The sequence below is a fragment of the Strix uralensis genome, chromosome 3 (genome assembly GCF_047716275.1).
Source record: "Strix uralensis isolate ZFMK-TIS-50842 chromosome 3, bStrUra1, whole genome shotgun sequence".
Classification (NCBI taxonomy): domain Eukaryota; kingdom Metazoa; phylum Chordata; class Aves; order Strigiformes; family Strigidae; genus Strix; species Strix uralensis.
The window spans coordinates 69,468,075-69,485,458 of NC_133974.1; the positions used below are offsets into that span (position 1 = coordinate 69,468,075).

The 17,384-nt window shown below is 37.7% G+C and overlaps 1 protein-coding gene across 5 annotated transcripts in view; it reads right to left on the reverse strand.

Annotated features, from left to right (window-relative positions):
• Window positions 1–17,384, reverse strand: part of ZDHHC14 (zDHHC palmitoyltransferase 14) — a 116,421-nt gene that overhangs the window by 46,888 nt on the left and 52,149 nt on the right. For 3 of the 5 annotated variants that reach the window (XM_074862770.1, XM_074862767.1, XM_074862765.1), the window contains exon 2: window positions 7,279–7,451. In XM_074862770.1, coding sequence (XP_074718871.1) covers window positions 7,279–7,451 — 173 coding nt within the window. The remainder of the gene's footprint in view (window positions 1–7,278; window positions 7,452–17,384) is intronic. The other 2 variants (XM_074862769.1, XM_074862766.1) reach the window with 1 other exon arrangement.

Genomic DNA, 17,384 nt, shown 5'->3' on the forward strand with positions numbered 1-17,384 from the left:
AAGAACTACTTGAATAAAGTAAAAGCCACAGATTGGACACATTACATGCATGAATTTTAGAAAAGTTACAATTTGGTAAAGGTATTATTTTTAGGTCATTTATCTGAAGAATCTCTTGGCAAGATGCATATTACTGTTAACCTTGCACCCTGTCTTTAGAAGGTTCCTCAAGTTCAAAAGGTACAGCAAATTCCTAGGCAATCAAACCAGAATGATAGTTTTGGAGGACGTAGAAGCTTTCTTTTGAACTGCAGGAGCCATCCAGCTCTTCCTGCTGCACAGATGCAACTCTACTGAGATACATCTTTTTAGGGCACATTTAAAAGTATATTTTAATAGTACAAAGATGTTTCTTCCCATTTCCATTGTTGATTTCAGAATCACAATTTTAGGGTAGAAGGATTTGTTATAGCTACCTCGTTTGTTCCTCTCCATTAGACTTGCCATAAGCCCTCATGCTTGGGAACCTGAGCCCCAAACTCTGCATTTGCTGGCAATACATTTCCTTACTTCAAGGCTCCATTGACCCTTTTTGGAAGACTACTAGTTTTGCTTCTGCTAAAGGTAAGACAGAGGTTTTGATCAGCTCAGTAGTCTGCACCTGTGATACAAGTCTTGTGCTACCATTTTTAAAGAAAGTTGTAAACACCATTTCTGACAGTCACACATGAAAACATTCTGACCCTCCTAAACAACCTCTTAATACAATCTTTGTCTTTTTTTCCAGTACACATTTATATTTTTCATTTTGTATTTAGCCAAAACTCTGTATCTGACAGACTTGTTCTTTAAGGAAAAACCATTACTGTCACCTGCTTATTTGAAATAATTTATTTCTTGACTTAGATCAATGTTTCTTTGAACACAGGGTAAATAAGCAATTCCTTGAACAGAAACCTGTGCCTGTATTTTGGACTAAAGCTGGTACCTTATTCTAGGTAAAGGATTCCTTGAAAGAGAGAATGAAACCAGACTGTAGCACTGATTAGGAAAAGGTGTTAATGAATGCTTCACTATATTTTTCCATATTTTTATGTTTAAAAAAAAAAAAACCAAGCAAACGACTTGATGAGTTTTTGTAGCCTAAGCTATATACCTTATTTCTGAGGTTTTCAGATGCTTAAGCAAGGTGATTCAACCACTTCTGAAACTCAGATGAATAGCAAACACTTTAATACCTCTATCATATTAGAGAATTTGAAGAAAGGAGCTGAAACCTAGCACACCCTGTAGGCTTTGAGTTTAGCACGCAACTTTTTCTGCACAAATTTTGGCAGAAGAAAGATGGGCAGGGTGAGGAAGGGGGCAGGTCACAGTTCAGATATCCTCAGCAGCAGCTTAAGAGCTGTAGAGTTAACTTTCTGATTTCTTTACTGCAGAGCAAAGGTTAACTCCGTTTATGAACAGATTATGAACACTTCATCACTGCAGAGAAACTAAGGATATCACATTCCGGCAGAACGGGGTTTATTGGAGACTGCTGCAGTCAAGCACTTCGGACAAGGAACCTGGTCCTCCCTCCTACCACCTCCACAATAAAGAGAAGGCACCTGCTCAACCCAGAGAAAGAAAAAGCTTTGAGGAAATCCCATCACAGAAACACAAGGTGAGTAAAAAACAGAGTGGAAGGAAAGATCAGAGAAAGAGGAAGGAGTGACACACAACAAAAGATGCAACCAAGTAGGATTCAGGTAAGAGCCATGGAGGCAGGGCTGAACGAAAATACAGGAAAGACAGGGCAGAACACAGGGTGCATGTATGTTAACAGCTGCAATAAAAGAGCTAGAAAAGAGCCCCGGTGTGGACTCTAAATACCAGAAAGCACAGAATTCTCCAGAAACAGGAACCAAAACTGAAAGAACTTTTTGGAACAAGCTGCAGTAACTTGTTTTTCTGTCAAGGCCCTAATAACAAGAAGTGCATTGTTACAGTGCTGCCTCCTGCCTGACCTGTCTAGGTTTCCATTACTCAAAGAGCAACTTACTGCTCCTTTTGACTTTTTTTGGTGTGTGCTTATAACCACTTGGATTATGAAATTAATGTATCTAAGACACTTTCTATGCCAATTAGCAAGCATTCAAAATACCTCATCCTTCAAATGGAGTCAAGAACATAGTTAATATTTACAGCCTGTTTACACGTCTGCGATTCTATACGAATAGAGAATTAAACTGCACATCATAAAAACTCTAAAGTGACTATTACACCACGACCATTTCAAAACCACAGATACAATTAAATATTGCATATATGGGTACTCAATTTAAAGACTGAGATATTCATTACCTGTGGTTAAATTGGGGAAAATCCTTTAATAAAAGCATATTTAAAACCTGATGTACAGAACACTCAAGATTTCACCAAGTAGCTGAATATAGTGGTGAAAAATATCTGTCACAGCAAGATAACTAAATTCTAGTATCTACTCTTCAGCAACTCACTTGCAATCTCATTTACCAGACCATCATTATTATCAACTTTATAAGTAATTACTGAAAAAGCAAATTTCCATTAGAAAGGCCATCTGTTTTACATAAAAAGTCTAGGTTATACAAGTTACTGTTCTGAAAATTTTTTCCCCAACAGCACCATCATTATTACTGGTAGATAATCAGCAAGTAAATTTCAATAACAGCTTCATTAATGGATTTTATTTTCTGCCTAAGGGGCTCAAGAAATTCAAAGAAACTGACACAGAAATGGAAAAGTACCTATAGAGGTGATAGGGAACGTAGGACAGTACCTAGATGAATACTACCATGCTTTTCAGCATCTTACCCTCCTCTCTGTTCCTTTCTCAAATGCAGGTGTGAAAGCCTCCCACTGTTTAGGAAGATTTTATTTCATTAGTTTTCAAACAGTTTAAGGAATTAGGACTATGATTTTTCTGTAGCTGAACTGTCAGCCACCAGTGGTACAACTCAAAACACCACACCCATCTTTCTCTTCTAAACTGACAACCATTTGTTTTCACTCAAACTGTTCTCAGTAAGGGAAGCAACAAGTATATCCTTACTTTAACCGGAGTTAAGACAACTTCCCTCAAATACATTTTTCTTCACATACAGTTATGGTCCAACTTTTCCTTACAATGACCACACATTATAGCAGGAATAAATTCTTCTCTCAGTCATTACAGAGAAAAAGAAACAAGCCAAAACAGAACATCAACAGTAAGAAGCCCAAGAATTTGTCTGCAAATCTTGCTTCTAACCAACTCTGAAATCCTGTCCTTCGCCAAAAATGGGTTTAAAGAAATATGTTAATATAATAAGTGACAGAAAGACAGATGGTCAACAGGCTTGGACACAAGTGTCTTCCCTTCTAGTTCTGGTTTAAATATGCTTCATGAGTGCAGACTTCCATACAGTGTCCTCCTATGGTGGTCCGGCCTTTTCCTAATGAGAACCTCTTCTGACTAGGTACAGCAGTGCCCCACACGATGATGCTTTTCTGAGATGGTAAAAGGTCAGCTAACACAAATGGCTTGGTTGTATGTGTAATAAGTAAGATGGTATGTGTGTTGGCCAGTAGAAATAGGTGAAAATTTAAAAACAAGCTTGGTATTCATCTAATAATTGTTAAGCTTTCATTTTTAAACTACCTTTAAATGCCAAATTTGAGAAAGGTGACATTTAACTAAAATATACAATTTTTTTTGTAATTTAAACTTTTAAAAGTATCATTCATGTTTTATTTTACTTAGAAAGCAGCACTGCTTTTTAAGTAATGTCTTAAGTAACTCATATCAGATATGATAAACATACACTTTTATTCCTTGGAAACAGCTTAGATTCTGTTATTTATCATTAGGACAGCAGAGACCAGGATGATGACTGGCAAATTAAGACTACTTGTGCTTCACCACAATACGACAGAAAAAAAAGAGGAGTGCTGGGATTGCTGGAGTCAAGCAGATAAGAGAGGTCATTACGGCAGACTTAAGAATTGTAAAGGTTTTACAGAAATTTAAGTTCTTCAAGTAAGTCTTATAGAAGGTTATTCAATTAGAAAAATATTCTTATGATTTCAAGTATCTAATAAATATATTTAACTTCCAATCATAAGACATTTTGCTGGGAACTCCAGTACTGAAACAGGTAAAGAATATCCACTGCTCCTCAAGTACTGCGTTAATAAAACTGAATGAAAACTCCATTTTAAAAAACACAGAATACTCATGAGCTGTCACAGTTATTACGGCAGTAATAAAACAGTTACATGGCAACCTTATTTCAAAATAGTTCTTTTGGGAAAACTGTAAATTTTGAACAGTTGTTTATCTACAAATCAGAACACAATTTTATGATATAAAAGGACATTCCTTTTTGGCAACACTAAGGAATGTACCTGTCTGAATTCCATCCTCCTCCTATATGTTTTTCCTATCGAGAGAATAACTTCTTTTGAGAAGAGGTTGGGGCAAAAAAAGAGAAAGGATGGGGAAATAATAACTTCTTCCACATTTCCCCAAGTAGTTCTGAGATGCTTTTTTTCCCCACTCTCCATCTTTTCCTTCCCAACTATAAGAATAATCCCATTACCCGTTATAGCAATTTACACACTTCTATGCAGCAAGCTACATACTCAGTATTTGATTCTGAAAAATGTTTGCAGTGACAGCACTGGCAAAAGCTAAAAAATAAGCTCTAAAATCGGTCTTCCCAAGAAATCCGTTAACTTTCCCAAGAACACAAATTTGAACTTTGACATCTGTTTTCCACATATCTGGATTCTGTGAATATTAGGAATTCTTCTATTACACAAGCAAGAACTGAAATTATTGTGCTTGAAGACTATTCTAGTTGCTTAATATAAATATATTCCATATCCATTTTTAATGTTTATTTAGAGTGTAGTGAGAATACGGCTTCAAAATTTTCCTCCATTTAATTTTTTTATGAAATGTAAAGACAGGTTGACTGAAGATCTTCTTTTAAAATAATCCAGAGTACCATATCCAAAAGTAAGCAAACAGAAGAAATTTATATGAATTTAAATTCATCCATCTGGGATGGAGCTATCTGGGTCATCTAGGATCTAACATTTTTCTTCCCTGTATACTATGTACAGTATGGTCCTTGCCCAGAGCTAAGTCCCAACTGGCTAAATGTAGTCTTCTTCCTGTCATGGCAATGACAGCTGGCTCCTGTCTCTGCACAATTAGTTCAAACAATGTATACAAGCAATGCAGGTTTTCTTCCTGAAACACAAATGCCAGCAGAATACAGTTTTTGGAAAGCTATACCAGGTCTATAAAATTTGGTGAACTACACATCTCAGACTTCATACAACCATAAGAAAAGATTTCCTTCCCACAAAGTTCATGTAATGTGGTCGTTGATCATACAGTTCCAAAAGCCTCAAGCCTACACGAAGAGAATACAGCATAAGTACAATTAGCTGCTGCATGTAGCATGTGTTGATTCCACTTCAGAACTCAAATCCAAACACTCTGAAATACACAAAATGCTACTAATTATATACAGACATCTTAACATATAAATAGTGTAACAGCTGTGGTCAGGATCTGCCAAAATCTGGTGAAAGAAATTGATCTCACTGTACTGACAATCAATGAACTCATCCCTATATTTTGAAATCCTGCTTCTTCTTGAAATAATCCATACCAAAGATAATGTGCATGCTTCCAGAAAGTAAACCCATTCTTCCTCCTCTAAGAGCAGTTTTCAGAAACCAAGCCATTTGGACAAGATTTTTCATCACAATGAAACCACTGGATTCAAACAACCACTGAAGTACGTACATATTTAAAAACAAACTTGTTACCTTTCCTGTGCTAAAGTACATATGTATTTAAAAAAAAAAAACCTGTTGCTTTTCCTCTCCTAAAGGCTCATAAATGCTAAAATAGTGAATACTAGTTGTTCCTGGTTTTGTTTTACCTTAACAATGCTTCTTTGTCCAACAGATCTCTGAAGTGGAAGATATAGCTGCATGATGTGCATACTGTCTCTTAACAGTTAAGCAGTAAGAGGAAACTAATGCCACATTGTTGTTAAAATTTTGCTATTTTGACATGAATTCTCCTATCGTTCCCACTTACATGGGCATGGTTCACAGTGCGATTTTGGTGTGTACAAACTACATTTGCTTTCTGAGTAAACTAAACTAGAACTTTGGCTCCATGTGTATAGCAAATGAACTCTACCCCATAACATGGTGTCAGAGTCTAAACCAATGAGTTTGCCCCTCAGACATTTTCAACTGTGTTTTGTGGAGGACATACAGTCTAGAGAACCAGACAAAACCTAGTCTGAACCAAACCCCTCAAATTCACACTCTACAGATGCAGAAGTACCTGTAACAGCAGCTTTAATGCAGTAGAAGCAAATGAATGCACTAAATTATTTGTCACAGTAAACAAAGCCTAAGACTGTACTATAGTACATCAAGGACACCACAGATATTTCTCCTGTGCTTGTATAAAACTGTATCTGTCTTTTCAATTATATGAGTTAGTGTTCCTCTGAAATTGCTTCAGAAAACAGGATTTCCATTGACTATCATATCAAAGCAGATACAGTAGCCTTTAGTAAACTTTAGTAGCTTACTTCAAAATAAGCAAACACAACCACTGCTTGTGAAGCAGCTCTGCAAACTCATCCTGTTTTCTCATCCAGGTAGCACATTTTAGCTATTCAATATATTTGTAGCTGTAGAAATTCCACAATTAGAATTTAGTTAACAATTCTCTTGATAAATGAGGCTGATCAAAATCTAGTTCACTCTCCTTTAATTGTGTTGGCTTTACATAGATAAAAAATAGTAACATTTTCTTGCTGTTATTGAAGAAAAATCTTTCCAAGACTGCATCAACTTATGAGATGGCATATTAACATAGAGACTTATCTGACTTCTTCACAATATAACTAACAACATAATTAAATTCAGTTAAACTCTGAGGGTGTATTACTTCAAAAGATGCACAACTGTAGAACCTTTGCAATATCAGCTTTCTTGCCAGAAACACTTTAGAAAGTATTCTCTTGTGCACCACAGAGACACTTCTACCAGACTTACTGAGAAGTATTTACAGTAATAACTATCACTCTCCAAGGCCAGGATTTTTACTGTCTTTCTTGGTGAAGAACTGATCTACCATCTTTCCACAGGAATCACTGCAATGTCATCAGACATTACAACTCCAGAACAATTACTGTAGCAAGATAGGAGTAACTCCTCCCATGAGCAGAGCAGCACACTGCCTTCACACAGTACATGCACCCTCGGGAGGAAAGCGAAGAGACAACAGACCTTCAGTGTTACCTATTTGTCTCTCTAGATCTGCTGCTTCATCTGGTGTTGCACGTGGGAGGACACCAGGATCACTGAAACTAGTACGCAGCAGGGTCCCCATCACGAAAAAGAAAAGAATCCCACCAATTGCAGGTATAGCAGGTGTAATCTTCTCTGACAAATACGGACAACTGGAAAAAAAAAAAGAGATTAAAAATAATCAATAACACATAGTGCAACTTGCTCTCAAAAACTGTTTACCATTATAAATGCATACAAAGAATTAATTTTCTTCTAGTGATATATTACTTGTCTTGGAATGTTTACTGAAGCTGAAATTTCTGTTTATGTGTTCATGACACTTCTGAAATTTCTCATCATCTGTTTAATAAAGGTCCAAATAGCATAATAATGACCTCACTAATATGCAATACTCATTTACATAATAAAATATTTTTATTACAGGGTATTATAAGCTCATATATTTGTTCATCTACTGTCCAACTGCATAAAGTAAATTGGAGGGGGTGAGGGGGAATGGGAAATAACCTGAAGATATTCAGCAATAAAAAGCAAAGCACATAACATGATGAAATAAGCCACAATGAAAAATGTAATTAAGTCTATAAAATGAATTTATCATCCATCACAAAGATGGCGCTCAAGAACTTACACCTGTGACACATTCCTTTAATAGCATTGGTATATACCCATTTTATAACAGCACTACTTTCTAAATCCATTTCTTGTAACTTGGTAAACTTGTTTACTCATTTACAAAGTAAGAAGAGTGCAAATGACAGTGCAACATATCTGGAAACAAATAATCCAGGGGGGTCTAGGGCAACATCAACAGCCCTTTACCAGCACAAAAAAAGGCTCTACAGTACCAGATTTACAATATACATGCAGGGTTTAAGATTGGATCACAGTTTTAGCAAATTTTCTTCTATGCTTCACATACAATAAAATCAAAATGGACAGAAGCACTGGAATCTAAACAACACACAAATATATGTATCTCTTTACAGCTGTGCAAAAAGAAGGGATATGAATACTTAAACGTCACACAGATTAACTCCTGTTAATCTGAGTCACACAATAGCTCACTGTGGCATCATCTTAGAAAACACACAGGCTGAAGACTCTCTTCATAGCTCTTAAGTAGAGGTGAGCAAAACACAGAGATGGCTTCATGCATTTCTGATGTCTGTGTGAGGTCATAAAATAAACCTAAAAACAACGTAAGCCAAAACCCACCAAGTTCTGGGCCTTAGGGCTTCATCTAAAGCTTGCAGGTATCAATCAAGTTTAATTAACATCATCTTCCCTGTTTCTGCTGCCTGCCTTAAATGATGATTCAGACACAGAAGCTTTTGCACTGCAAGTCAGTTACCCTCACTAGGACATGAACAAGTGATGACAATGTCAGCTTCACTGTCCATCACTTCTGCCAACAGGATGGGGAGAGAATGGAAACACACTTCATACCAGCTACCACATACCAAGAATTTATCTCCCTGAATAATCCTGTTAAATGTACTTGGCTGTTCCATCAAACACCGCGGGTTTCGCGGATGCAGTGAGTCCAAACGCATTACACAGCACATCATACCATCACTACGAGCAGAATTCATCTTTTACCCTATGTGAATGTAATATTACAGGTGTAACAAGTTACAAAAGATTAAAGAGACAACTGCGTATAAAAAAAGAGGCAAGGGGTAAGAGTTACTCTAGTTTCATATAATGAAGGGACTGTTTAAGTACTAGGAAATGTACTTCAAATGCACACTTTTAGAAAATCTGTTTCAAAGACCCAGATTTATGAAATCAGTGCTAACTAAAGGAAGCAGCAGCAAGACAGCTGGAAGATAAGCCTTGCTCCCTTCATGTCAGAGAAGTCAGAACAAACAACCAAAGAGAAGCTTTCATACCACATAAATGTCCTACTGTTCAATTTATTTCTTGCCACAAAGGATTACTGAAATCAAAAATACTGTAATATGCTCAGACAAGAGTACAAATAGGCTGCAAGAATGTATTTTTTAAAGGATTAGAGGGAACATGTACATTAATGAACACTAAATATAGCACAATGCTATTATTCTTCTATTGCATTATTCATTACACATACCAAAGAAATTGCAACTGTGATGTCCAAACAAGAGCTGTATGTGTGCAAAAGGTACCATGAGATAATCTCAGGGCAGGACAGAAGGCACAATTTAGACAGGTGCCTGTGCAAAAACAGCAATGGCGTCTGCCTACACAATTTAATTTCTCAGTGATATTCAGTGTGTTCTCTGAAGGGCTGAAAAGCCATCATGACAGTGACATGTTTTAACAATAATTTCATATGGAATTGGTAGGAAGAAGAAATTCCTGTGGTGAAATACTGAGAAAGCCTTGCATTGCTGAAAAATTATTACTTCATTATAGTAAAAGAACATAAAAACGTCTCTCTCTGCTTTGCTGAACCAAGTCCACCTGCAGTGAAAAAAACCCCACTCTCAGAGCCCTGCACATCCTTCACCATAGGTAAGTGTAAGGTAATCTCCTTCACCTCAAGGTGTTTTCATGGTTTAACACCCTGTATTTTAATCAACTTTGACTTGGAATTACTCCAGCAATAATGTAGAAAAGACCAAGGATGTCATCTTTGGCAATAATAACCAACTAATGTTCCACCAATTCAGAAATTATTTCAAGTTGAGAAAGCAGTCCTTACAGAGATTCAGATTGTAAGCCTAGGCAGGACCATTCAATCCAATCCAATTTACGTATGAACAGACCATATAATATTACATGGATCTGCAGAGAGCTCAGTCATAATTGTCCTTTAGAAAGGCCCAATTAATTTTTCAAATTCCTGTCAATTAAAAAGACCCACAGATACTGTATAGACCATTCTTTTTCTTCATGTCTGTATAAAAAAACAGGGGGAAAAAAATATTAATATCTTCTGGGTTGTTTAAAAACAATCCACTAAAAGTGGCTTCAAATTAAAAATGTGGAATTTAGCTCAAAATTGTCAAAAGATCTGTAGAAATACAGTTCCATATTTACATAATTTATATTTGCATGCTTATATAACGAATGTATTTGTACTGCTACATTAAGTCAACATTATTTAAACAATTTTAGTGTTACTACTTTTAAATTTGTCAAATATTGTATACAGAAAAAGATTATTCCTAATGTTTACTCAAATTTCTTAATTAATTTGCTCCAATTGACTTTGCATCCCTTCAGACATCAACTTTCCTCAGATATTACAAGAAGTATCTTTTCTGGATGGTATTTTCAGTGAGTTTTTAAAGTAAATATTAGCAGGTATTTCCTGACAACAAATTTCTGAACTTTCACGCAGAGGACTGCCCATCTGCAGCATGATTTATGATAGAGCAGCACAGATCTCCAGAACAAAATCTCTGTCCTACTGCAGAGCAAATAGTGACACCTTTTAAAAATCAGTGCTTGGTAACTACTAGACATGAACTGACATCCTCAGTTTACACCTTAGACAAAGTAAAACTATTCTTCTTAACCAGTATCTGCAATGATAGCAAGTACTGACTAGGTCCATCCCAGAAAACACATTTTTAGGAAGTATTACTTGACTATAGATCCCACTAGAAAATATTTTTGTGGAAATAGCTTCTTCAGAGAACAATGTTCCGATTTGCACACAGCAACCAGTAACAACCTGAAGTTTTGACTTCATTAATAGAGGGGCTTTATACAAATCAGCCCTGCTTTTTTACTTGGCTTCTCAGTTGCTTTTTTGAAGCATCATGTGAAAGTTTGCAGGAGTGTGGGAGGGAAATAAAATCAGCTGGAAGACTAGTCTGTCACAGCTAAATAAAATAAAAACACACTGGCATTTAAGAGATAATTATCAAGTATCATCTCCATGAACAAAAGATGCAGGAGAACACAAAAGCAATTCTTACCACCCAGCAGCCCTCAACTGTGTGTCTGCACTCCCTGTGGCTACCGAGACAGCAGAAAAATACACAGAGTAACCATACTGAAGAACACACACAGTGAGAGTCCTACAACTTTCAAGCTCTTTTGTTAGCAAAGGCAAGGAGAGAAAAGAAGCCTCCTTAAGGCCTTTCCTGGAAAGATGAACTGACAGTTGTTGTTATTCACTGAGAGGAAGATACAGTAAGTGACAAATCTATCCAGTAGGGATAATGGAGATTTGGAGAAAGGCTAACCCTGTAGTTACAAAAAAAAACATTAGTAACAAACACAACCACTTACTAAAGAGCACAAAAAAGACAGGGTTTCACACCTGTGAGAAATGGGAGATCTCACTTAACATTTGCTAAGCTGGCAGGCAGAAAACAATAAAAGTACAAATAATAGGATTCTACATGTCAAGTTTTTCATCAACATAATACTCTTTGCAGCAGATATAAAAAATGCACTCCAGGAAAACCATAATATAAGTATAGTTGAACCAAGCAACATAAGAAAAAAAATTGTTAATTTTCCTACATCAATTTAATCTATGTTTCTGCAGGTATTGCCTATTTAATATACAAGTAGCTATTGGCGCACAGGTGATGTCCAACACTAAGAGAGAAGGCTTGCACTGCGAACCGTGGGTTCGGTCCCACATGAATGAGACTCTGCTGCTTTCCTTAAAACTAACCCAAAGGGTTTGTTGTTTATCCTTCCACTCTTATTTATGGCTCCTCTCACCTTCCCCTTCCTTTCAACTTCACTGCACCATTGCTCCAATTCACTTTGTCCCAAACTTCTGCCCTTATGCCAACACAAATCTTTGTCAGGTTCTTCTGCGAGCCGGGTTAGTTTACTAAAATGTATGAAAACAACACCATTTTTTTGACTTCTCCTTCTGCCTCTTTAACAAATCAAATATACACTTGGAAAGGAGGGCTGATATTAGCACCAAGCAAGAGAGACAGAAGCACATACAAAAACTAGAGGCAGAGGGAACCTGGGACAGAAGGAGGAGACCTCCATTTCAGCAGCTGTCAGTAAGGTTTTCATTCAGACCACTAAGGTTTTCATTCAGACCACTGCCTCTTGTGAAACCATGTTCTAACCTTGAACTCTTTCAATTTAGTGAGAGAAACAGAATACCCATATAGATAGATTAAAGGCAAATCAAGACTCTTGGCTAGAAGAACAAAAATGGCTTATAATTTACTTTTCTAATGACAAGTTACGAGTTCAAAGAAAGCAGCCAAAGATGTGCACGTAGACCACAACACAGACTGTGGAAGATGCAAGGATGGGCAAAACACAAGGGCACAGCAAGAACCTTGGAGGCTTCTGCCTGACAAAGACTGTAGGAAGATAAATGGGACAAAGAGAATGATCAGACTGAAATAACCTCACTGTTGTAGGGTTTAGAAGGTTGCCTCTTTTTACTTGCCTTCCAGCAGAATCTCAATTAGAGAACACTATATTCCATATTGCCATTAGGAAAAGCATTGGCCTAGTATAAGGAGGTATAAAAGTGCAAGGAGGCACCATGGATTCTCACATACGTAGCAGGCTTCAACCTGCTACAGATGACTTCAAAGGTACTGCACCTATGACAGTAAAACATAGTTTTAATTCACTCAGAATTGTAAGAATGGTATAAATTTTCCCATTGTATAGCCGCAGCTACAGCACAGAATCACAGAATCGTCTAGGTTGGAAAAAACCTTGAAGATCATCTAGTCCAACCATTAGCCTAACATTCCCAACTACACCATATCCCTCAGCGCTATGTCAACCCGACTCTTAAACACCTCCAAGGATGGGGACTCCACCACCTCCCTGGGCAGCCCATTCCAATGCCTAACAACCCGTTCTGTAAAGAAATATTTCCTAATATCCAGTCTAAACCTTCCCTGGTGCAACTTGAGGCCATTACCTCTTGTCCTATCGCTCGTTACTTGGTTAAAGAGACTCATCCCCAGCTCTCTGCAACCTCCTTTCACGTAGTTGTAGAGGGCGATGAGGTCTCCCCTCAGCCTCCTCTTCTCCAGACTAAACAACCGCAGTTCCCTCAGCCACTCCTCGTACAACTTGTGCTCCAGACCCTTCACCAGCTGCGTTGCCCTTCTCTGGACACGCTCGAGTAATTCAATGTCCTTTTTGTAGTGAGGGGCCCAAAACGGAACACAGTAATCGAGGTGCGGCCTCACCAGTGCCGAGTACAGGGGTAAGATCACTTCCCTGTCCCTGCTGGCCACGCTATTTCTGATGCAAGCCAGGATACCATTGGCCTTCTTGGCCACCTGGGCACACTGCTGGCTCATGTTCAGCTGGCTGTCAATCAAGACCCCCAGGTCTCTCTCTGACTGGCAGCTCTCCAGCCACTCCTCCCCAAGCCTGTAGCGCTGCTGGGGGTTGTTGTGGCCCAAGTGCAGCACCCGGCATTTGGCCTTATTGAAACTCCTACAATTGGCCTTAGCCCATCGCTCCAGCCTGTCCAGATCTCTCTGCAGAGCCTCCCTACCCTCGAGCAGATCAACACTCCCACCCAACTTGGTGTCATCTGCAAACTTACTGAGGGTGCACTCGATCCCCTTGTCTAGATCATCAATAAAGATGTTAAACAGGAGTGGCCCCAAAACTGAGCCCTGGGGGACACCACTCGTGACCGGCCGCCAACCGGATTTAACTCCATTCACCACAACTCTTTGGGCCCGACCATCCAGCCAGTTTTTTACCCAGCAAAGCGTGTGCCCATCCAAGCCATGAGCAGCCAGTTTCACCAGGAGAATGCTGTGGGAAACGGTGTCAAAGGCCTTACTAAAGTCGAGGTAAACTACATCCACAGCCTTTCCCTCATCCAGTAAGCAGGTCACCCTGTCATAGCAGAAAACAATGCCACAGAAAAGAATACACACCTAATTTAAAGACTAGAAGAAAAATAAGATCAAAGAATGTTTGAACGTATCAGTTCTTCAGCCAATATTTCCAGCTTCACCCCTATCCCAAACCCCAGCATCTTACAACTACCTCTTTGAGAGGACCTTATTTTAAAGGTAAGGTGAGGAAACTCTTTAAGAAAGGTCTGACACAAGGAAAAAGTTACAATAGGAAACAACTTGCAGTGCATCAACCAGTTAATGGTTAATTCTTTGCTGTTGACACACAAAAAATGTGGTGTAATTTGAGTATAGATGAGTTCAAATAATGTTACATGAAATGCCTAACAAGATTAGCTAGGGAAGTTCTGCGTTAGTTTCCTACATCTGCCTGATTCTTTTGTACAGCCTTTAATATGCCTATTAAAATTTCCAAGAGATATTAAGAAAACCACAGACTAATTTCAATGGGATTTGGAATTTGCTTTTTAAAAAATGGATTTATTTCATTATTTTTTTTACGTTTTGAACTATTTTTAAAAATCATATACTCTCTCATTTCAGAATGGTCAATCAGTTTCAAAAACTTATTTGATAAAATACAAGACAAAAGTCACTCTTTAATACTTAATTTCAAATCCAGGAAATTTGGAATGCTGCAAAGATTTGAAGACTATGGGAAACACAACAGCTAACAAAAGGCAGAATGACAGCAGGAAGAAATAGGCAGAATATTACCTCCTCCTCAGTTTAATAATCTAAAATATTATACCCTAATCATAAATGCAGATTTATTGAATGGTTTCAGACAAGAAGCATTTAACCTTGCTTGAATGCTTTACTAGTTTATTCTATATTTTATAGTACTGGATACATCTTACTTTTGCCTGTATTTGTTACATCACTTGGGGGGTAACTCCACTTAAAATTAATTCTAATTAAAAACAATTTTTAAGTGGGAACACATACAGAAGAATAGCAAGTATATTGTGTACATAAGTGTCCCAGCTTTTACCAGAACTTAAAAATTATTACTTAAACCAAAGAAGATTAACATGAAATCACACAGATTACAAAACAGCATGATCCTCAAACCTAATTAAGTACTTTAGAAGTTCTCTCAAACCTAGGACAAAATAAAATTAGCTTAGTGTTACCCTGAACAGCAAAAGCTCAACAACTGGTCTTCAAAGTTTCATGTGAAAACCTGACAAAGTTTGGTCTTTAAAGCTGATGTCAAAACACATGCACAATTACCAAGAATGAAAGACTGCAGGGACCTGTCTCTCCCCTGCTCAAACCAGCAAGTGTTCAGTGGAACTCCTTGCAGCACTGACTCCATTAAATTGTAGTGAAATCTCTGAAATCAGAATTACACTGGCTGGATTTGGATGTAGGAGTTCAGATGAAGCTAAGGAAACAGTGTGGATTACAAAATTGTATAAAATAATCACAAACTCCCTCCTACAAGTAAAGATCTTAAGGGTTTAATGCAGCAGATACGCAACAACCAAAGTAATAGCCTTACATGACCTCCTAACTTTTATTGCTACATGATTTAACTCTAATGATCCACTGTCAAACTTCAAAGCCAGGATAGATAAAATGCATAACGCAAAAAGAACCTGTCTGCAAGACAGATGTGGTTACTGAAGCTCCTACAAGGGCAACTAAATTTTGCTTTGCTTATCTAGGTTTGATAAGTATTTAACATAAATGTGTATACAGGAACTTTTGTTTTACAAAACACAATTTCTAAAATTTTGACTGCATCAACTGTTGGCCAGAAATTTCCAAGCAAGGTAGTAAGAAAATGGGGAATAGCTAATGAACTATGCATCAAGAGCCTGAATCTTACCAAATAATCAGGTTCTTCTATTAAAGGCCAATGCAAGTATGACATATCCTCAAAAGACAAACTCAGAACAGGCTTCCAACCCTGCAGCAAATCAAAGGATTGCTTTGTTGCAATTTCTGTTCACTGACTAACTTGAAAAGCTAAAAATATATTTGTACTTTAATTCTCTGGTTTTGCACACAGTGCAAGTTCTGGTTTCCATAGTAAAAGACTACCGATTAATGAATTCCACTAAATACACAAACTCACGATTTCTTTTAAACAGCTCATATAGAACACTTTCTTTCCTGTTATGTGTCGTATTGCTTCCTTATTATTTCTAATTATTTCCTGTTATGTGATTTTATAATTAAACCATCAGGTTAATCCTAAGTACTTATGAGCAGAAATGAAAACTGGGACAAAACAAGCGGAAATGCTTTATGCCACAAACAAGTCCCTGAAGGAGTACAAGCTGCTAGATGATTTTCCACAGGATTCTCTGGAAGTTGAAACGTACACAAATAAGGTGCAGCTAGATAGCAGACTCCAAGCTTTCAATAAGCAGTATTTTGTGTTTGCCCTGCACAATTTGTAAGGTCTAAATGCTATATGTAAAGTCTAGCTAAGGCTTGTCAATGAAATCCCTACCCCTGGCCACACTCTACTGTCACTTCCCTTGTATAAGCACATGTGAGCTGGCTAACACAGAGTTACAACAGGGGTTGCTCTCAACATGTTCCCTTTCCTGGGGAAAAAAAAAAAAATGCACTTTCTTTGATCAGTTTCCTGAACAAAGTCACCTACTGTATGATATAATGATTGCCAGTGGACAGGTAGGAAAACACACAGAGGGCAGGATGAAGTTCAACTGTCATTTCCAGAGGCATTCAACTGCTATGTGTACTTAGCCATAAAATGAAATCCCACCCATAGTTATAAGAGCTTAGGAATAGTAGATCCAGTGTCTTACATGTTGGGGTTTTTTTTCTGTGGTTTTTTCCCTCCAAATTCTCCATAGTGCAAGTCTTTTGCATAAAACACAAATGCACTTTAATCTAAAATACAGGGGAAAAAATATTGAAACTTCAACTTCTCAGTAGAACCCACTACAATACAAGCCTTTGCTCTTTCATTGAAAAACAGAGCTAAGCTTCACAGATACAGCACTTCCTGGGGCTCCTTTACTGATAAAAAAGCAGAGAACTGATGATCCTGCCCACACTATATATCAAAAGTGTACTTCACATTGTTATAAATAAAGCAGCTGGGAACATAAAGCAAGGAGAAACATAAAACCAAGAGTTTAACCTCCTCTTTCCCAAAAGAAGCAGAGCTGAGCAGTAGCAATTCAGCAACTCGATCATCCTTCTCAAAGACCCAAGAGGCCTGTTTGTAGTGCTTCGCAGGCGTGGGTCTCCACAAGTGTTGCGTTGGGA